This window comes from Struthio camelus, chromosome 6 (assembly GCF_040807025.1).
Source record: "Struthio camelus isolate bStrCam1 chromosome 6, bStrCam1.hap1, whole genome shotgun sequence".
In the NCBI taxonomy this organism is placed as follows: Eukaryota; Metazoa; Chordata; class Aves; order Struthioniformes; family Struthionidae; genus Struthio; species Struthio camelus.
In genome coordinates this window covers 32,153,164-32,175,476 of record NC_090947.1, presented here as the reverse complement: position 1 = coordinate 32,175,476, position 22,313 = coordinate 32,153,164, and the positions used below count along the sequence as shown (strand labels likewise).

At 41.5% G+C, this 22,313-nt stretch overlaps 1 protein-coding gene across 6 annotated transcripts in view; it reads right to left on the bottom strand.

Annotated features, from left to right (window-relative positions):
• The window catches only part of RALB (RAS like proto-oncogene B), a 52,337-nt gene that overhangs the window by 5,083 nt on the left and 24,941 nt on the right, over window positions 1-22,313 (bottom strand). For all 6 annotated transcript variants that reach the window (XM_068949021.1, XM_068949020.1, XM_009667838.2 and 3 more), the window contains 3 exons: window positions 6,037-6,195; window positions 4,512-4,720; window positions 1,558-1,735 (listed from right to left, as the gene is read on the bottom strand). In XM_068949021.1, the coding sequence (XP_068805122.1) occupies window positions 1,558-1,735; window positions 4,512-4,720; window positions 6,037-6,150 (501 nt within the window). In that variant the 5' untranslated portion in view covers window positions 6,151-6,195. The remainder of the gene's footprint in view (window positions 1-1,557; window positions 1,736-4,511; window positions 4,721-6,036; window positions 6,196-22,313) is intronic.

The following is a 22,313-nucleotide window of genomic DNA, read 5'->3' as shown; positions in this document are numbered from 1 at the left end:
ATATTTGGAAACAAGATCTTGCTACTGATCAGAAATAAGATCTTTCTAACATTAAAAACCTTCTCTTAGAAGTCTCTTATTCTGCCACACTGCCAATATTTAATCATCACAGTGGCTGTGAATGTGACTTAGAGAAAAAACAATGTTTATTATTTTATTATACCAAGGAAAACTGATATGCCACACAAGACCTAGAAGACTTGAGAGTAGGTCTAGAACACTATACCTTTCAAAACAGATGCTAGGGCACTGCAGATATACAGCCATATTCCTGTTAATCTCAACTGATCAGAGAGTTTAGTAGGAGTGGGCTAAGCACTTTTTGGTCAGTTTAGTAGGAGTGGGCTAAGCACTTTTTGGTCATATTAGACAGCTCATACGCAAAGTTTGAGTTCAGGTACTCATATTTTACTATATCATTCCATCTTTATATCTGACAGTCTGACTTCCCAGTGATATCCCACAAGTCAGAATGTTTCCTTACTAGATTTGAATTATGCCATGTCTTTTATAACCAAAAGGTCTCAAAAGTTTTCTATGCGCCATTTTATCCGGAGTGAGAGAAGTCAGGAGTTCCCATAAGATAAGTTATGTACCAAGAGCACTTCTACCAGTGAATTAATACAAATTAAGAGAAATAGGAAGCAGTTCACAAGTGCTAACTTTACACATGAAATCTGGCTAGCTGCCTATGTTCTGTCCAAAGAGAAAGATTTACAATTTGTAATCCTCAAACAGAACAGATGCAGGTTACCAAACCATGCCTTTGGACTCCTTAGGAGACCCAACAGTAGGAGTTTCACACCATCTTTGGTGGATTGGTGAAGTAAAGGATATCTTCTTTTTCAAGACACCCCCAACAACACACAGAACGAGCAGGAGGTGTGAAACTGTTGGTTTTTCCTACTGGATCAACACTGAATAGTCATAGCTTATTTTTTTCTTCAGGAACTCCCACAAAAGCAAGGTTTATTCAAGAAACCAGCAGCAGAAACACATGAGAATGATGAGACCCCAGACCAATACAGACAAGTCATAAAATGGGACAGGGACACAGCAAGAAGTCTTCTACTACTCTGAGCAGTCTCAGCAAAAGCAAAAAAAGTTTAACATCAGCCACGCCATATGTAGCTCTGAAGAGAGGAAGGAAAACAATTTCATAGGCATCTATAGCTTGTAGACTTGCTATTATTATAATGAGACACAGTCAATAAACAAGACAAAACTTGTGGTCCTCTTGCACACTCTTGCAGTCCTTACACCTATCTACCCAATGTACTATTGAAAAGTTGGTTCAGATACAAACAGCTAAAATAAGAAAATAGTACTAACTTATACTGGTTCTCTAGCTCCTCTAAGCTAGGTATTTGCTTAAGTTAACATAGTCCATTGAGCAAATTGGATAACCTACACTTTCAGAAGATCAAGTATGGACTTGCTATAGTCCCAGGAGAAGAGGGAAAAAAACAAAACACATCAAACACACCAAGAATTAGTCACTCAGCAACTAAACAAGTTAGTGACATTACTGTAACAGAAGCAAGTCATTTGTCTTACCTTATCTACATTTGCTCTAGTTTTGGCAGAGGTCTCTACGTACTGCACACCCCACTCTTCTGCCTTGCTTCTAGCCTCTTCTACAGGCACTTGTCTGCGCTCTTCCAAATCAGACTTGTTTCCTACTACCAGTAAAGGGATTTTATCCTCTTCAGCCTTCACACGCAGGATCTGTTCCCTAATGCGTCACGTATTCAAAGTAAAAAAAAATCTGTTAGTAGCAGCAGCAGCAGCAAAAACCCATGCTTATCAGGAGTGGATTGCGTGGTCTGCTTACATCAGGTGTTTATAACAGTACTCAAGATTTTCTAGTTGAACATGCATGTTTTTAAACAATTCCAAGTTTAATACACTGATGCTATAGGCTTTACACCAATATAAGGCTCAGGTTTCCAGAAAGGCTGTTTTACCATTTAGTTGGAATGTCTGCTACCCAGGTTTTAATAAGGTAAAGTTGTATAGCAGAACAGCAATTCACAGCAGGAGTTCACATCTGAATGAAAAAGAAGTGCGAGTGCCACATCTGCCAAGTTGCGGCTTAATGCTTGGCAACTGTCTTCAGTTTCCAAGCTACATCCCACCTCAATATAAGCCTAGGAAGCATCAAAGCTTTGCCAAGCCAGTAGGTTGGGAAAAGCATACACAGCTTGCAAAAATATTATTAATGGCCACCTAACCCTTGTACAAGGGGAGAGTTACTGAGTAGCGTTGAGCTAGAAGACTAGCAATCTTCCTTTGCTGAAACCTCCATGAAAAAAATTGCAATTAGTATTATCAAGGCACCCTTTGTCATTTGAAGAGAACCTGTCAGCACCTGGGAAAGTAAGCTGAGAGCCATGCTGCATGCTAGTCTTAAAGTCTGTGCTATTATGGGAGTTGAAACACAGCCAGAAACCAGATTGACACATGCTGCTGTCCATTTAAGACTCTGGAAAAGCTGTACCAGTGTGCACTTATTCTTAGTTTGCCTTTCATTTCCTTATGAACAAGGGCCAATGCAGGCATGGTGCTACCACCTTCTTCATCCCACTGACTTAAAAAATCACTTTAGATGCTTGCATTTTCTATCCACAAAACAGCTGAATGAACATATAGAGTTCATGAGAGTCTAAAATACAGTGTTAAAACTGAAGAAGCAGACAATCCACTGTTACATTCAACAGTGCCTTCACACATTTTCAGATTGTGGAGGCATTGAAAGCAAACACCGAATGCACAGCATCAGCAGGAGAGCTAACAAGGCTTAAAATAAACCCACAGTTCAACATTCAACTTATTCATACTTTAAGAATGTTAGAAGTTAGAGGATCAATAACACTAATCAATAGTTTAGCCCAAGATGTTGACAACTCATACCTACTTCCCTCCTCCCTGAACCTGGAAAGGTCTTCCAAGGAGCTGATTATTAGATGTCAGCCCAACTAAAAATTACATTTAGCTAATTCCACTCCTTGATCACCTCTGAACTATTGAGGAGTAGGCAATTCCCCATCTCAAAGCTTTTAGGTCACTCACTTTCAAGGCAAGCATTGCCTGCTGTTTTGTTGTTTAGTTGTGCTAGAATATTGAACCTACACAGTTCACTAGTTACAGAAGTCTGACAAAAAAAGGAGAGATAACCTTGAGATGAAAAGGAGTGTTTAAGCCCAAGGCTTAAGGCTTTGATTTTGCTTAAGCAAAACCTCAAGCCAAGTACTTCCAGGAAATATCTCATTCTCCTCCTGTTTTTGAGAGGCCTTTTCCCTCCACCTTGCATCGGGAATAGTCTGAACACTGACTTCTGCAGCCCAGAAGTTCAACTCTTTAGTCCATTTAAGTCCTTCAAACAGAAGAAAATGAGCAGAATAGCTCTGCTAAAGTGCCCTAGAAGCCTGTGATCTTTCTAAAATCTGGCAAAAGTCACAGAAGCATTATGCGACAAAGGAACACGTTCATCCCTCTTAATGAGGGATTCAGTAGTCTCCTAGCACTGCTGGAAGGATTTAAAACATCCAGAACCTAGACTGTCCCAGAGCGTGGGAAAGTTAGCTGCAGCTTTAAAAAAAACTCTAGAAATAAGTCTAAGTGCTAATGCTAAGCAAAGTAGACATTTCCTTAAGTATCCCGTACCACTAGAGCAAAGTGCGCCTAAGCCAGACCGATCATTAAAGAGCTCCTATTCTGGAGGACATAGGGAACTTGTAACACTTTCCTTATGTTTTGCAAAGTTTCATTCCAGGTTGCACAGCTGTTCTAGGGAGTCTCCAGATTACCTTCTCTACTGAGGCAATAGCTATTAGCAAGTGAAGGTCAGAATACATCCCCTGAAGAACCTGCCTACATGAATCCTCTACTGAGAGCAGAACAGAGGATTACGTCCCCTGATTTTCTTTTACACCGCACAAGCGGTTTCTGTGCTCAGTCTTTTGCCAATTTTTACATCGGAGCAGCTAATCCTGGGAACAAAATGGAAGCATTTACTACTACTGCATGTCTTTCTAGGAATAAGTCTGCCCACAATAGTACTGCTTGGCTGCCAACCCTTGTTTGGCACCAATCCACACCTGAGAGCAGAGGCTAATCCTTCCTTTCCTTAGAGCACCTGCTTCCAGCAGTAAGCAACAGTGTCTGAAACCCAGCCAAAAGGTAGACTTAATTCCAGAAGTACTCCAAGTTAATTAAACTCCACATTCACCAAGACTGTGGAACTGGCTGGAGCACATACGTTCTAGGAGTCCAAGAATCTGTTACTTGCCCAAGTTGCTGCTGGCCTGAGGTACCCCTAAGCTGAGGGCAACTATAGCCGGAGGCTCTATACAGTGGTTTTAGTTACCAGTTACTTGAGAACAGAACTACTGGACTGGCACCATTATTGTCCATACAGGAACGGAAAAAGGATAAAGAGCTGTAGTCTAAGAAAAGCTCTGTCAGAGGCACATAGGAACTAAGTTCTCGCCTGAAAAGAAGCTACTTACCGGAATTCTGCTGTTGCTGTAAAGGATTCATGCTCTGTTATTGAGAAGACTAGAAGAAACCCTTCCCCACTGCGGAAGTAGTTATCTCTGATGGCTGCATAATCCTCCTGTCCTGCTGTGTCCAGAATGTCTATCTGAACTTCTTCACCATCCAGAACTACTTTCTTTCTGTAGCTGTCAGCCTTAGTAGGTTCATAGTCTTCTACAAACTGAACATAAGAGCATAAGATAGGGATTAGTTTTTAGAATTACTGTCAAATGGCACTCAGTATTTTCCTATAACCATTCTTCTACACTTCAGTGGCACCTAAGTTCCACAAAGCCTTTCCATAGTCCAGTCAGCTACTAAGTTACATCACTTAATTTTACTATAAAAAGGAAAGTACTTAATACATCCAAGAGTTTGCCTAGTCAAGATAAATTGTCTTGCTGCATGAAACACTGTTCAGCAGTTTCAGCACAATGTAAGGGACAAAGGTACAGCTAGTATAAGCTAACGCCAACCTGGTATCATCATCTACTCTTCCACTTCAAGAAGAAAGCACTTCTAAAAGCACTTAAGGCATAACCATCTGAAACTTAAACAGGAGCAGACAAAAGCACTCAACTGTTGAACATGAAAGCATGCTCCATAATTACACAGGCACACAGATACAGGGCATTAACATTGATGTGACCCACAAAGCCACTGCCAGTTCAGCCTGTAGTTCTGTGCTGGCAATACAGGACCAGTGGAAGCTCCTCATCCTTCCACCTCCTTTCTCTCAGGCTCAAAGCACAGCCTTTCGATCTCCTGTGAGACTGAATAAGCTGACCTGGGCTTTCCTAAAGCTTAGGCCTTTAGCTTTAGGTACATCTAAAGGTTTGTGCCCTCAAGCTAGCCTTGCCATGTAATCCCTTATGCCAAACTCAAGTTAGAAGACAGTCTCCAGCAAGCAACTGACACCCCAGATTACCTCACTATAAGAACTACAATGTTCTACCTACCCTGTCCCTTCCCAGAGATGCAGCCCACTGAGGTATTTGGGTCACTGCAGTTGAGTGGGCTGCCTGCAGATAAGTACTAGCTTCTGAACTAGAGAATCATGCATTAATTTATATTTGGATCTGGACAGTCACATACAGCTTTCTGTACACCAGCACTGAAGAAATCGTGTTACAAGCATGCCTGCTTCATCATCTGGCTCACAGTGAGGCAGAATGCTTACCTCTAATGTACAGCCTAGAAGAAATGGCAACAAAATTAGTGTTAAATCCCAGCAGGTAACTGCCCCTGTACACTCAGGCAAGCACATTCATATTCTGCACGTCTTTTGAAGACGGTGTTCTTTCACTAATGAACAATTTCGTCACTCCTGGGCAGAGACCTTCCCAGAGGGCACCCCTCCCAGATTCCTATAACCTCCTCTGGCCAATTAGGTCACCAGGTCTCTTGCTATGTATGTTTGGTCCCCCTGCTCCCACCAGGGAAGTCTAGGAAGCTATAGCTCTTATGCTTTAGAGAAGCTGATCCAAAACCACTTACCTCATCATACATAAACTGAAGCGTGAGTGCAGATTTGCCTACACCTCCACTGCCAACCATAATTACTTTATGGAGGGCCAAGGAACTCTGGTTCTTGCTCTTGCTGGCAGCCATTGTCTTGTTCTCCACAGATGCCAAGTGCCAAGCAAACAATCAGATCTGCAGACAGAAGATACAGTCACTGACCGTGACATCAATGACAACATCACCATAGCATAAGGCAAACTCGCTATTGGAAGACCAGATTAAAACCCTGAGGAGTGGGCCACTCCAATATATTAGGAAGCAAATCCTACCACTGTTGTCTAAAATACGGGTATGAACCAGGTATGAGAACAAATACCTGCCACTTCTGACAATAGTGTGACTAATACAGACACCAAAGGCTTCTCAGAGGAGCTACTAGATGAACAAGCTGCTCTTATTTGTAAAGCCATCCTCTGTGGCTGCTTCCCCAAGAAGTTTCCCACGGAAAGAGACTCCTTTTTCCTCTAACGTCATAAAACTGTTTCTATAGTTCTCGTTATAAGACTTTATACCTTTCTAAAGTATTTAGTGTTGAAGCAGCTTAGTTTTGACCTAAAAGCAGAGCTATATCTTAGATCTGCTTGTAAGTAGAAAGATGACTTTTGATCTCCTCTCTGCACAGGAGAGGAAAGAACAGAGATACACAGTAAATTCTAGCAGAAACAAATTGCAGAAGCTTCTAGCGGAAAGTCTTATGACATGGCACTAGCATTCGTTTCATGTCATTCCTGCCTTTTGATGTGGCAAGCCTTGTTTTTTGAAAAAAGTCCCCTTCAACTGCAAGAAATTCAGTTCCCATTCTTCTTCTGATGTTGCAAAGCCCTACAGAGTAAGCTTCCATAAACAATTGCTATTTAACAAGCCTTTTTCTGTTATCAGTCATGAAAACCAAGTACTTAAGTGCTTGAGGCCTGTTTTAAAAGTATTACTGCATTTTGGGAGAGCAGCTGGAAACAGCAGCTCAAACAGATATGCATTAGCTGCCACACCCCAATAAGCACAGAACAGCAGCTTTGTAACAGTGGACTGGGGACAAGAGCAGAAGTAACTGATGATGCATAGAAATCCCCACCCTAGATGCATCACCAGTCAGGAACCCACAACTGAGGAATAAACAAACACGTGAGCACGATTGCTACAATGCAGATGCAAGGATGGTGGCACTTGTGTCCTCACAGTAGGAAGACTAAGGGCCCAGCCATTCAGATCCTGGCAGCCTGCTGTAACAGGAGCAGCAAACCATTCAGGGAACGTTTGCTGTGGAAAGTGGCTATATCAGCCTTGCTTTAGTTTCTGTGCTTCTGGGATAACAGCTGCTGCTCTAAGTATCAACCGCTACCAGGAGTCTCATTAGTCCAGAAAGACACTGCAACCACCACACTGCACAAATTTTACTGGATTGAAATATAAAGCCTACAGTAGAAGCCAGAGTACTAAATTCTAAAAGCCTTCAGGATAGCTAGCTCTCCTAAACAAAATTATGTAGCAGCTGAGAAACTGCTGACCTACAAACACACCATAAAACCATTTAGGTTGGAAACAGCCTCTGGATGTTGTCTGGTCAAAACTATTCACTCCACACAGTTGGCCCCAAGTTATCTAATTTAGGTCTAGTTGACTACTGAGGATGGAGACTCCATGACCACTGGGCAACCTCTTCCAGTGTTTGACCACACTTGCTGTGAAGTTTTTCCCCCTTGCTATGACCTGATCTTCTGAAAAGCAGCAGCTCCAGAATTTGTATGATTAGTGCATACTGCACAAGAACAAACATGCCAACAATCAAGAAATGCCCTCAGGATAGCATTTTCAAGCATCTAAATTACAGCATTTCACCAGGTGTGAGTAAAATACTCTGCATGTTTGCTACAAACATTTGGTACAGTAATGCAAGTTAATCATATTTTCAAGGGCTTATTCCAGGACAAACACTGGTAAGTGTAGACAGGCATTTTCCTCCGGTAACCTTCTATTTTATATTATACAGGAAAACTCTCCCATCAAGAGCGCTCCTTAATAAGCACAGGCTGAAGGCTACAGAAACAGGTAGGTCCAACTTCTTAAGAGATTCTCCTCTTCTATTAGGACAAGCATTTGGGTTTGGCTAACTAATGAGTTTAGCCATTACTCCAGGGTGGTCACTCTGGTGATCAAGAGTTAAGGAGAAGAACAGAGGTCCTTAACAGAGGAAGGGGGTGGGGTGAAGGAGAGAACACAGCAGACAGCATTCAAACGCCAGAACTTTGGGCTGAGAGGCTTTCCTCAAACATTTAAGGTCTACATGCTCTACAGAAGATGAAGTAGATTCAGGTTATTTGGATGCGTACTGTAGACAGCTAAAGCATAGAAGTTACAGACTGACTACAAAGTTACACAATCGGAGGACTTGAAGTGTTCCAGTAATATCACAGTATCCGGTAGTTTGCTCTCATGAAGCTGAGAGCAGCTCATTTTGCCCAGTAGGAGAACGCTCTGGCTTTGACAGTAGCAGATGAACAGCATTTTGGAAAAGCCTAGTGATCTTTAGTGACTTTTCAATGCAATTGTGACTGTTCTTAACCCTTGAGCATTCCTGTAACAAGCATCCTAAGGCTGTTGTAATTGTTGTGTGATCTTTCCAACACAAGAGTTTCAAGTTAGCACTATTCCTGTGAAACAAACTTCATACTCTTGCCTATGACATTACCACATCAGACAAACCAACTGCACAAGACACACAGAACAGACTCTGGATGTTGCATTAAAAACGCGCTATGCGACTGCGATACAAGATGATTTACTAATGGCTTGTAGAATATAGCAACTTCCTCCCACCTGTCAATACAGATACCACATGTTTACCGGCTATATTAAACCACCTTTGGGGTAAAACACTGTCCAACTCGAATTAGTGCAAGCTCTCTACAGAGCTAAACAGAGAATATTAAAATCCTTCCTTGTCCATCCCACCTCAATACTGGCGGAAGAGTGCTGAGTTGACCTTTGTCTTCATATATGACATTAACAACTTGTAACAAAAGTTTACTAGCAAACAAAAGCATCTGATAGCAAACAAATATTTCCAACCTGGTCACATCTAAAGCTCGCCTTCGTGGTCTGGGTACTTAAAGATTCAAATAGCACTAGTAATCTGCAGGGAACTGAATATGATAGTTGAGTATCAATATGATCCCTCTCCAAGGCAGCCCAGAGGAACATGGCAATCTATTCAGTGCACAACCCCAGTGTCGTATCCCCAAAATCCCTGAAGCTTCATATGCACAGCAGCTCTTCTCTGCTGGCAGGAGAGAGACAGAAGCATAGCACTCCCTCCTCCTCCTCTCTCTTCTAGCCTCAAGTAGCACAATAGCCTTGACCCAGCTGTAGAATGGAAGTGGAAACAAAGAACAGTTAGATAGTACTAAGCAAGACAAGGCTGTGCCATACTGTTCCATGTGGCACAGGACTGACATAGGCAGCATCACTGCAGAAACATAGCAGAAATGCCTGTATTTACAGGACAATAGACTAAGAGCACATCACCAGTTCAAAAAGGTACACTTTAAGACCAACGCTAATTGAGCGACAAGAGAAGTTACTGGAGCCAGTGTTTGTTTACTTGCATTTCCCCCTCTGCAGCCCAAAAAGCTGTTTATGCATCAGTGATCAAAGCTCTCACACAACAGTTGCTTGAGGTGAAACTCCCTAATAACACAAATGGAAGCTCTCTCTGTAGGCAAGGAACAGTTTATCTCCACTCTGTAGATTAAGTATCCTTGAAGCAGTCAAGATGTTGACACTGTTTAACTCATCTATTCTTTACAGGAAGAGAAGTCTCGTGAAATCCATCCACCTCTTTCAACCGTCAGCGTCTAGAGGAACCTGAGATAAGTGTAGCTGCTGTTAAAGCACAATTCAACTCTCTTCAGTTTATACTTAAGGCTAAGTATCTTCTTTTTAGATCAGAAGATAGTAGGTTGTGTCTCAGTACAAGTTAATGGAGAAGAGCCTGCTCTGAGCAAGTCTCCAGGTAGAGCCATCCAATTCTGTGATTAAATACTGCATCCTTTCCAACATCGCTTTCTACCCGCTGAGAAGTAGAGAACTCAGACAGGATTTACGTTCCTCTGACAGGAAGAAAAGAACCTGTCAGTGGTTATATCTTAAATTCAATCTGTTATTCTGTTTTCAGGTTTAATGACACCATGCTGAACACTGTGCGAGTGTCATGACCTGCACAATCCACTTGAGAAATTCTCAGTTTTTCTCTGGTTACTGTTCACACTGCTCTGAAACAAAGTTCTAGACACAGCTGAAGTCAGAGCATCAACATTGTCTTGTTCTCTTTAAGAAGTGACAACTACCCACTTTATCCAGTTTAACTGAAACAGTTTAAGACACTGGACTCAATTATGCTTTTTGAGGGTAGGTTACACAAAGCAAGTGGATGCTCCTCAGACCAAGAAATGAAGGCTGACAAATGTTGGCCACATGAAGCACAGCAAGATCTATGATCAAGCCACAGTGGTTACTAAAAAGCTGTTTTGATTTTAACTTGAGAAGATCTGCACTTAGCCAGCAGGACTAATTCCACCAATAGCTTTTGCAGTCAAACATAACAAATCTAAACACAAGTTAAACAGCTGTTTCAGCCTTCCCTTTTCTTACCTGTTGAAATTACAGCCTCTATAGGTTAACTGAGGTCTCCTAGTGTAAAGGAGCCCACACAATCTTGTTTCATTTTTGGCTTGTCCCTAGAAACCAAGCACTTCAAGATATCTGTTTATAAACAGACTCATGAACTCTAAATTTAAGCATCAGTCTGCTAGTTTCTCTGCCTCCTCCTCCCCAGCCTAAACAGTTAATGGTTTCCAGAACATTCAGTTGATCATAAATTAAGTTTAGCTCATGAAAAGATTCAGAGTCTACTACTGAGTAACTATCTATTTTGAACAGGATTATACTTTTTCACGCCTTTATTTCATCTCAAGGCTTACAGTTGTATAGTCATTAAAGAAAAAAAAAAAAGAGAAGCAGTGCTTGTCACTTTACCAGGAAAAGACCTCATTTTGCTACAGTCCTCCCAAATCCACAGAGAGAAGAAAAAACACTTCACTAAGTGTGCTATTCTCCAGCAAATATTCCTTTAAGAAAATACTCTAGACACTTCCAAAAGCTCTAATTGGAATTATTTCCAGTTTTGCCAAGTTTGAGATTCAAAAAACTGAACTAAAGCTCTAAATCAACTCAAAATTGCTGAGATCAGCCCTCGTTCTCTTGCTGTGCAGCTGATATCCTTAGACGTCTCTTTTCATTGCTACCCTGCCACTGAAAGCAGGCCATTCTTTGGATTTTAAGAACGGGATTCTAGGAGCCCTTAGCCCAATAGCTTGACAGAAGAGCTTTGTTAAACCCTTCTGATACCTATTTTCAAAAGGAAAAAATCTGGGTATTCAACCTATTAAAAAGATTTAATTATGATGTCATCAAAAGCAAGCACAGAGAAGGCTTTTCCCCCCCCCCCCCTTCCCCTCAACAATAATTTAGTGATCCTCACTTATCAGAATGCGAATTAGAGACTCTGGGGTGTTTGGTTCTGTGATATGCCTGCAAGAATGCAATCTGAAATTCCCTAGATCACACAACTAATTAACAATCTCACTGAGCTATGAACTGTAACAGCTCCTCAGCTATTCCGAGGTTATCCAGAAAATATTTAAGTACTGAAATGCCATTAGCTTTCAATGGACTGTAAATGCTCCAACTGGTAGTTCAAATATAAAAGTTCATTTGAGATTAAAAGTGACATCTAATGCTACTAAAAATTTTAGTATATGCATGCTAAAAATAAAAGTGCTAGTCTATCATCCTCTGCATTGCTAATACCTTATTTCTCGGCTTGTCTCCAGTTAATGGTTTTCAGACTAAATGGAGAGAGATTCTGAAGTGCTTGTTAACAATCTCTTGCTTAAGAAATCCCTATCTCCTCCTCCATGTACTGCTGGGTTTTTCTGTCTTCTCTGCTGTGCCAAGAGATTTTTTACTAGGCCACACTTAACCAGATCAAGGAACTTACTCGGCTCAAGAAATCTTGCAGAGCAGGTTGGGAGAGCAGTTCCATGGCCCCTGCTCGCATCAGAGTGCTGCTGTCACAGGCCCCCCCCTTCCTTAGCCCCCCATCCTTGCCCTTGGCTGTTCAAACCTATCTCCTCCTGCAGGAGAGCCAGTCAGTTTGGCTGACCAGGTCTGCCAGTCAGATCAGCAAGGCCCATGCCTCACGCCAGTGCTGAGGGGAGGGAAGGAAATAGGTCTGCACAGCTGAGGCCAAAGAAGGTGGGGCTACAGCAGCCTTGAGGGTAACCAACACTGCTGCAGAAAGAGGCAAGCTCCCTGAGCCTGTCCAGGCTGAGTTTCCTAGACATGCAGGTCAGCATAAGGGAGCAGATGCCCTGCTGCAGTATAGGGGCAGAACACCAGCATGAAACTGAAGCCCCAGATTTGCCCATGGTAATTAGATCTCATACAAGTAGAGGAGATGTCTATTAGCAGTCTTGAACCTGCACAGATAGGAACATCAGGCTAGAAACTGTAGAAATGGATTTGGAAATTTTTTTTAAAAAAATTCTTCCTTTTCCCCCTGAGGTTGTAGAAGGGTATTCAGGGCAAGGAACTAGCTTACTCTGTACATACGCAGGAGGTACTCTATATAGACCGGATCCTGTTGAAATGAAGCAGGAGCATCAGTGCCCCTAAATGTTACAGGGACAGACTGCAGTGTAGATACTTTATTTCCCTAACACCCTTGTAAGTTACAAGTCTACATTACACTAGTTCCAATTAGAACTGGGCACTAATTCCACCCAGAAGACAGAACGATATGTACATTTAGTTTAAACAAGCTGGTTGTCATAGCTACTCTAGCAGCAGCCATACTGCTTGGGCTTACACTGCTTGTTAAAGATGACAAGAGAAGTTTACAATACAGTAGTCTAAGATTAAAACCGAACCTGAAACTGGACTACGATTACTTCCAACCTATCGGGAAAGCAAAAGGATAAGTACAGGCTGAGGAACAGCAGTAACTCAGGAGTTTGAAGTACAACTTAACCCAGTTTGAAGGCTAGCTTCCATGGAAGATGACCAAGTGCTGCAAGTATTAGCACAGCTCATGCTGAACTTGTCTGCAGGAGAGTCCCTAAGACTCGCTCTTTTGAGCACAAGATACACTGCATAAAAGCATCTCAATGATCAAACTGCATCATTCTGTTCCTCACAGACTGCATGAAATATTTGAACTCACTTGCAATCAGGAGTCTTCCCTACACACACATGTAGGGAAGCATGCATGCCATGCTGGGGCCCAGAATTCACACTAAAATATCCTCTTTAATCCTATGAATGGGATCAGCTATCCAGCCATTAGATGCCATCCTAATAGCCTACATCTTCCTTCTATAACTTCTCACTACACTATACATTTGCACACAAAGCTATTTCAACTGGTTTAACAAGAACATAACAAGTGATCTTTAGAAGAATGGACTTGCTATACAAGAACTTCCAAGACCTCACACATGCACACCCAGAGCAGCTATGTATAATAAGATCTTGAAGAACATGAGACTCAAATACATTGCTAACCTAACTGATTACTACACTAGTGACACATGAAGTGCCTGTACTTTATTCTTTGGAAGAGGTTATAGACTTGGACAACCCCACTTTAAGGCTATCCTCAAGTCTGGGCCACAAGCAATCTGTTATCTAGTATCAGTATCAGGTATGTCAATTACATGTTATCTATAATATTATCATTTATTTATGGATAATTAGATAGTTGACATACCTTGTGTCTAGCCAGTACATTGCCCCTTGCCATCCTTTGTCAAGCACAGCCCAACTTCGCTTATGAGTTTTCAGAAAGATGCATCATTAGTGCTTAGAAGACAAGTCTGACAGCAACAAACATTTACTTGATAGAGACAATTCAGAAAGATATGCCCCGTCACATCATTCAATAGAGGACCAAAAGAAACAGACAGCATCTTACTTGTTGGCAGTAACGTCAAGATGATAATCCTGGTTAGATTTGTCTTCACATCAGCACAAAACTGGAATTAAATCCTATCCAAGTACTGTAGTCCACGCTAAGGTTGTGGGTGTGCACAAGCAAGTCTTCATAGATTTAGTCACAGGAAGGGCTCAGACTATGGTCAGTCTGAGTGTCAAAGGAGCCACAGTTTAAAATAACTCCTCAAACTGAAGTCAGATCTTGTGTTGAACTAGAGTACTGACATAGATTTTAATATCACATTTGTCTAGATTTTAGACTAAAAGGATTCCTCTCAGGTAGTACTGCAAAGGCACAGTTGTGTCACAAAAGCCTTATGTCTACACCTGACTAAATAAGGTTGCAAATCCATTTCATCATGATATATGGGTAATTAACAGCCAGATAACAGTTGTGTCGTTGCATGCAGCCATAATACAGTACCATTTTGCAACACTGTGGTCACATGTCCAGAGTCTTGTAAGGCATCTTGAGCAGAACTTAATGCAGACATTAGAAGACAATTTTTACTTCTGCTACTTCATTTTGGTCTTGGGGTATCTAAATCTATATAAAATTTGCATTTCCTTAGTTACTCTATTTTTGTCAGAGGCACAAAGCATTTAGACAGGCATCTCCACTTCCCAGTTCAATAAAATAGTTCCTGATGGGGATTTTCATTCTTCATAAATATGAAGACCATTCAGTCAAAGGGAGAAATCACAGAAGGCAGTATCAATTAAAGAGACTAAAAGGACAGAACAAGAGCCTTTTCAATTCTTTACCGGTTTGGACTGTGTTACCAGACTAAGTTGATTCTTGCTTGAAAAGAACAACACATCTCAAAATTGAGCCCATTAAGTGGAAAGGCAGCAACATCCTTGTGCATTAATGCATTTATAAAACTGCAATTTGCTAGTCATCTATGTAAGATGTTCTAAGCAAACAAGTGTCATTAACTCAAGTGCTTTTTTTACTGGCTAGTTCATGTATGCTGAATACATACAAAGCAGTGGAAATACCTGCAGGAAGAAAAGTGAATGGTTGTCGCTACTGCTGTTCCATACTATTCAAAGGTGAACTCCTTTTAGGAGGATGCATAAAAATAGCCTACACAAAACTGTACCTCTACAGTCACAAGTCAGTCAACTCTACTCACACTTCTTCAAAGAGGAAGGAGACAAGCTGGCAGTTGTCAGCAACATTTCCCTATAGATTCCTTATAAATCCTAACTAGGGTCGGGGGGGGGGGGGGGGGGGGAGGGGGCCAAAACAAAACACCACACACACACAGGCACAAAAACAAAGCAATGGTGGGAGAACTGCCAGAACTCCAGCCTGCATCAGCTTCCTAGGGAAGAGGACCATAAAACCTGCATGTTGACAAGTTAACTGTAACATTGATCATATTCATACTGCTAGGAAGTCAGAACACACAATTCATGACTCTGTACCAAAGCACAGAGAGACATAACAAGATGCTCTGGGCTTTCAGCAGGTTCTCTCTATTTGGAAGTTTCAATTTCCCAGATGCAGTGTCAGCTCCAGTGACACCGATGAGTACGTGAAGAGGAAACAGCAACCAGGCAGAGAATCTAGAATTACGCCTCTTGATTAACGTCCAAGTGGTTTGGTCCCCACAACACCACCACAAGCAGTCATTCTTTTAGACTGGAAAGGTAACAAACTTACATAGGGCTGTCCTTGTCCTCTTCAAGCATTAAGAGGATACCACACTGGAGAACACTTTTGTAAGTTAACTTGGCTCTAGAAGAGAGTATTTAACCAGAGCTTTGAGTTTACTTTTTTTGTTCTTATCTAATCAAAGTGAAAATACTTCCTTTTTAAGTTCACAGAAGTTTTGCAGCAACTGAGGCTCTGTTTTGTAAGATTCTTACAAAATGTTTTGACCTATGAAGGCCTTTGACATTGATTCTGATAGAATGGTAGTAGTGCAAAGGTGCACACCCTCTGCAGAAACAGTTTTAATGTTTCTACACCTATCCTTTTAGATTCCAGTACCCACCCTGTATCCTGCTCTGCATCACTGGGTGCAACCCAGATCTACAATGTTATTGCACCATCCTGTCATGCAGATAACAGTCTCATGTCCGTGATGAAGCAGATAAGCATGAAACAGGCTACCTTCCCTTCCTTAACTAGTAGGGCTACCTCTTTTCACGAGATAAGACAGCAGGTGGGGTCAGGCTCATAGGCACTATGCACATACCCCAAAGGGGGGCACAGCACCACCTTGCCAAGAAGTTTCTGCCAAAAGGCAAACTCCCTCAGGAAGGAGTCCCAGCCCACCACAGTCTCCCTAAACTCTCACACAGAGGTTTAATACTTAAAAGTATTTGTAACTGTATGGCACTGGCAGAAGCTGTAATGTAAATAATGTAAATAATATATTTACATTATATTATTTCACAGATGGCATCATTTAAGCCCCAGTCCTACTTTTCAGATATACCTACGTATTTGGAGACCCCATTCTATTTTCCATATTACTATCTGCTAGTTGCTTGGCATCGAGTACTGTTATACTGAATAGAATAAAACCCTTTCTGTCCATAAGATTTTAATGTTTATAACTCCTACTTCATGTAACACTAATGCCATTACAGTTAAAAAACATTCTTGCTGTAGAGATGTACCCAAGCAGACCTCTTCAAGTTACTTTCAGGAAGTCTCCAGGTTTAATATTAACGCCCAAAATACACTTGCAGACAAACTACAGATCAGGCTGATCTACCATACACCTCTTATTTGAGGGAACTTAACTGGAAACCTGATAAAAAGGTAACACAAGCATGAAACCTGAGTTAATACCATTAATCAGTATTTCTATGCTAAAAGTTTGTTACTGAAGTTACTTGCAGTGCAGTCTAGTTGCTTAATCACTTAAAGTGAATTAAGAGAGCATATCTCACACTAGCCAATGAGGCTCATGGCAGATAAGTGAAACTCAGGCAGCTTCTAACAATTAGAGTTGTACAAAAGCCTAACTCCCACTGACTTAAGAAGCATATTTCAACTATGCTTCCCTTCAAAAGCTCTTCTGGGCACAGAAATGCTCATCTCTCAAACATAGCATAGACCAGATCTGCCAAAGGACTGCTAAGAGATAATGTCATGCTTCAGACATTAATCTCGTGCTGATTTTGATCAAATCTCTAGGAATGTAATAAATGCCTCAGACAAGTGAAATTCTCAGCTTATGAAGCAGCATACTGTAGTTAAGAAAAAAAACCTAGTATTCAAATACTGCATCAGTAGGAGCTTACAATATGGCATAGTTATTCCTTCAGTGCATAATCTGCAGCTCTAACTCACAAAGAAATTGTCACTAACAATCTAGCAAATTATAGTGAATAAAAATTCAGTGAATGTTATAGTCACTGAATATTCAGTGACTAATAAAAATTCACTGGATTTACTCTAGTGACTAAATATTCAACCATGAGCAAACTATGCAATTTCAATATTCAGTTCTTCAGCTCTCATGAAGTGTCATATTTCCTCCCCTCATTTTGTTTTTCCTCACTTAACTGTCAGAGCTAGCCAGTTTGTCTTGTAATAAGGCAGAAGATACCGCTGACAAAAAGGCGGCGAGCCCACTGTTCCCCCACAGTATTAATCTGGCTAGACCACTCTAACTCTGCCTTTAAATTTCCCAGTTCACTGAACTCCTGGGACTGGAAGTCCCAGCTCCGTTTAGTTTGGCTTAGATACTACCAGCAGTAGCAATTATCTTTGCCCAGGCAATTGCCTGTTAAGCATTCTTTGCTCCCAAACTGAAGTTGGGGTGCCACGTTCACATCCTCACTTGTGGTAATGTAAGCCACTCTTAAATATCTGCTTGTGTTTGATGGAGGTAGGTGGATACTCAGTCCCTCCTCCATGAGTTTAGTCTTAACTACAGAATCATGCCTCCCCAGAGGCACTGGGGAATTGCCTCCCTGTAGTTTCTAAAAGTACTTACGCTATTTTAAGCATCTAACTCAAAGGTTCACAGATGCATGAGTCATTAAGCTGTAACAGGCTCCCTTCAATCAGGCACACTGCTACAACCTGACAAGAGGCACCATGGCAAGCTGGAGAAACTGGCCAACAGGAACATCATGAAGTTCAGAAGGCAGTGCCGAGGTCTGCACCTGGGAGGAATAACCCATCCAGCAATACACTGGGGACTGACCAGCTGAAAAGCAGCTTTTGCAGAAAAGGACCTGGGGGTCCTGACAAGTTGACCATGAGCCAGCAATGTGCCCTTGAGACAAAGGGAGCCAAAAGCCTCCTGGGGTGCATCAGGAAGTGCAGGTAGAAAGGTGTGATTCTTCCCCTCTGCTCAGCACTGGCAAGAGCACGTCAAGAGTGCTGCGTACTGGGGAGCCCAGAACTGGACAAGAGTTGTGGATGCGATGGGCCACAAAGACGGTTAAGAGACCGGAGCATCTGACATACGATGAAAGATCAAGAGCTGGACTTGTTCAGCTTGGAGAAGAGAAGGCTCGGGGGATCTTATTACAGGTATAAATACTGTGGGTTGTGAAAACAGTGGAGCTAGACTCTTCTCAGGTACATCCAGTGACAGGACAAGAGGCAATGGGCACAAACTAAAACACAGGCAATTCCATTTAAACATAAGGATTTTTCTTCCTGTAAGGGTGATTGAACACACCAGAGCAGGTTGCCCAGAGAGGATGCAGAGTTTCCATCCCTGTAGATATTCAAAACCCAACTGGACAAGGTCCTGAGCAACCTGCTCTAGTTCTCCCCGAGTTGAGGGTGTTTGGACTAGACGATCTCCAGAAGCATCTTCCGACCTCAGCAATTCCATGATTCCAAGTCTACGCACCAGCAGAGTTTCTATACATCTTACTTGCAGGGAGCTTTAAGAAATACAATGCCTATTCTGACCACTAGCACAAGTAGTGCAGCAGACCTAGAAACTTATCCTTCAGGACTAACGCTTAACTAGGAACCCTGACTAGCATTTACAAAAGCATAATAGTAGGTATGCTCACAAGATGGGGATAGCTACTACTACAAGGCAGTTGTGAACACTGAAAGAGAAGAGTTGGACTAAAATCACTGTTTTGTGTTGCTCCCTGTTGTACACACTAAATGAAGAGATAACATGCAGCGTTAGTGCTGCTCAGCCTATTTATGCCTAAGATCACTTGTCTGAATTAAGTACAGTTGCCTTCCATTCCAGCTTCATAACTCAGTCCATAAAGTCTAGTTTGACTCTGGTTGGACTGAAGATTACATAATACAGTAATTCTTTGTTAAGCTTGCAGATTTTTTAAATGTATGCAACTATCTGAATTGTGTCAAACTAACAAAATGAATTTAGCAGTTTGTAATAGACAGATTGAGAAATAGCCCACTGGTTTCAAGCACATATTTGGTTTTTGAAAGTATATTTCCTTAGGGTTTTTTTTTTTTTTTGGTTTTATGAAATGGGAGGTGAAGTTGGAAGGCTGCTATAAGACTCAGCCAGACTTATGGGTGTCTGCTCTAAGAAGAAGTCCTTACCTACTAAACATGGGATCTTACAGTAAGCCAAAAAAATCGCAGAAGAATAGCATCATGGGAAGGAGTTTCTTACTGTAGCCGATGTTTAGTGGAAAGGCTATTTCAAAAATCACTTTGTACTTTAGAATTATTTTCTTCTAATCTGGAAGCATCTTCCCCAGTTACCAAAACTGCACCTTTTCTGGAGGGCTGAGGCAACTGAAATGGAGCTCCATCTGAAAACACACCACCCGTTAAGCTTCTGCTTTAGAGCACTGCCCCAGACAGAGCCCTGCCGAGCAATGGAGCACTAATCTTAAGGAATTCCTTATATAAACCCTATACTTAGCAAATACTCTGCAATACACAGCCCAGAGTTCAGGTAACTCTGGTTCTGAACTTCTGAAGTGCCTTGTCATGTTTTCAGTATAATCCTGTAATCCTATAATAATTCTGTCACTGAGGTAAGAATAAAATGTATTTGCAACTTAAGCCACTAGCTTGCAAAGCCTTTGTCATCAATATTACATTTAAAGCTGAGATATTGTTTAACCTGGCTAACTATATGAGTAGAAGCCTTGCCCACAGTTAGGGTGACATCCGGTCAATAGGCTTCTGAAAAAGTGATCTTTTTCCAGTGACCATGCAGACACATCTAGAAAGTGAAGTGACTAGATATAGACAATTTAGCATGTTTTTAGCTTTCCAGCTCTGCACTTTGACTTTAGATCAGTTTTGTTACAGTCCAAATTTAAGAGGGATGTATTACAAACTCCAGTTTAATTACACTTCTAATGGCCTGAAATATTTCACACAAATCACGTCAAGTGACAACAATACACCAATTCAGAAAGTGACAATTGACAGACCTGAGGCTTTAGAAAGTGTTTATAACCCCAGGACTGATTTTTCAACCTTTGACTTGTGAGCCAGCAAAGTTTTCTGAAAGACTCTGCATTTCCATTAAGTTTCACGTTCCAATACCTGACAACCACCGGTCCACATACCTTTAGCCCACAGCCTTTAAGGGTTGTAGAACTGGTTAAGAAGGGTCTGCTTCTAATCAGTTCCGCAACCCTTAGAAAAGCTATGGGCTAAAGGTAAAACAGCTGAGAGTGACTGCTCTAAGCAAGCAGCCTGTCACCATGAAAAGATTCAAGTAGCTACTTACTTAGCAGACTACATAACATTCTCAGATTACATGACTTCATGACTCCCATTTTGACAGGTCTTGGAAAATGCTCATTTGCATATTTCAAGCACAAGAGACAAAACAGATCCTCCAATACTATTAAAGCAGTATTTGGAGGAACATGAAGAGACAAAGTGAGAGAAATACAAACTTCACTTGCTTAGATGGCAAGAAAACTTGATATTTCTGGGGCAGGCACTGATAAAAGGTTATTCAGTCCTGTTTTGTAGGCCAAAAGGAACCACACAAGTGATCACTCCTTGGCAACCATTAACAGTTTTTAAACATTTGCTCCATAACATCTTACAAAGAACTGGGTATCAATTGTATCATAAAAACAAAAGCCAATAATTAATGATTACCACCAGAAGACAGTAAGCAGTCAAGGCTGTTTGCCAACATCCTTGCTCCATCCAACAGCTGGGAACAAGCAAGAGAACCGTGTTATCACTACTTGATGGTGCCACAGAAGAGTTTCCAGAGACAGGGGAAAACAAAACAAAAAAACTCTAAGAACTGAAGTTCTTCTACCAGCAAGACAGTGCTTCCAAGTCAAGCTAGAAAGAGCTGGAGAATGCAGTTCCTATGGTTCCCATTAACCTAGCTGACAACATGGAGCAACACCTTTCATAAGTCATTCACACAAAAATTACTTGAAGGCATGCATGCATGCAGCTAAGTACAGGAAGTAGCAAACACATTAGACCCACATTTACCTGCTTCTGTCTCCAGCCTAACTACTGCTTTTCACTCAAGCCCCCAGAGAGGGCACTGCTCCCATCCTCCCTTGTTTCAAGCTCTTTGCTCCAGGCATGAGTTGCCTACTGCCTTCAAACTGTTTGTCTTAATACCACTAGGCACTTGCATCCCCATGAGTGCTTACTATCTGCACAGTTGTCATGAGAAAGAGGCTCCTTCAGTACCTCTACTAGGAAGAGCCATTAATTAAGATGAACTCATTATTTCACAGGAAGCAATTCACTTAGTCAAGTGGAGTTTGAATCTAGTTAAAAGTTTAACTTCATAATTCCTTATTACAGCACAAGCATCCACTGAGCAGGAAGCAAACAAACTTTGCAAAGGAACAGGACAAGAACAGACTTAAGATTACTGTACAGATACTTAAACATGATGTTAGGGCTTGTTCTGCTACATCACTTGTCCACTTGCGCTCTGTTTGCGGGTCAGTTCTAGTGCCTGTGAAGCCTGGATCCCAACACTACCCAGAGAAGTGGGCCGTTTAATGCAGCATTTAGTACAATAACAGAGGCCTCTGGTGCTTAATTAGTAAGGTTTGAGCTGAAGAGAGCGTGAAAGAGGTATTAGATTGAAGACTCTCTATATCATCCTGGATTTCAGTGCAGATTTCAGTTTTGAATGCTCCCTCATTACTGCCCTGATTTGAGCAAAATGCCTCAACTACTCTTTTATCCAGATATCCAGTACCACTGCACTAACTGTCAGAGACAAGTTTGAGGATTTTTAAAGGGTAACCAAGAGGGTATTGTC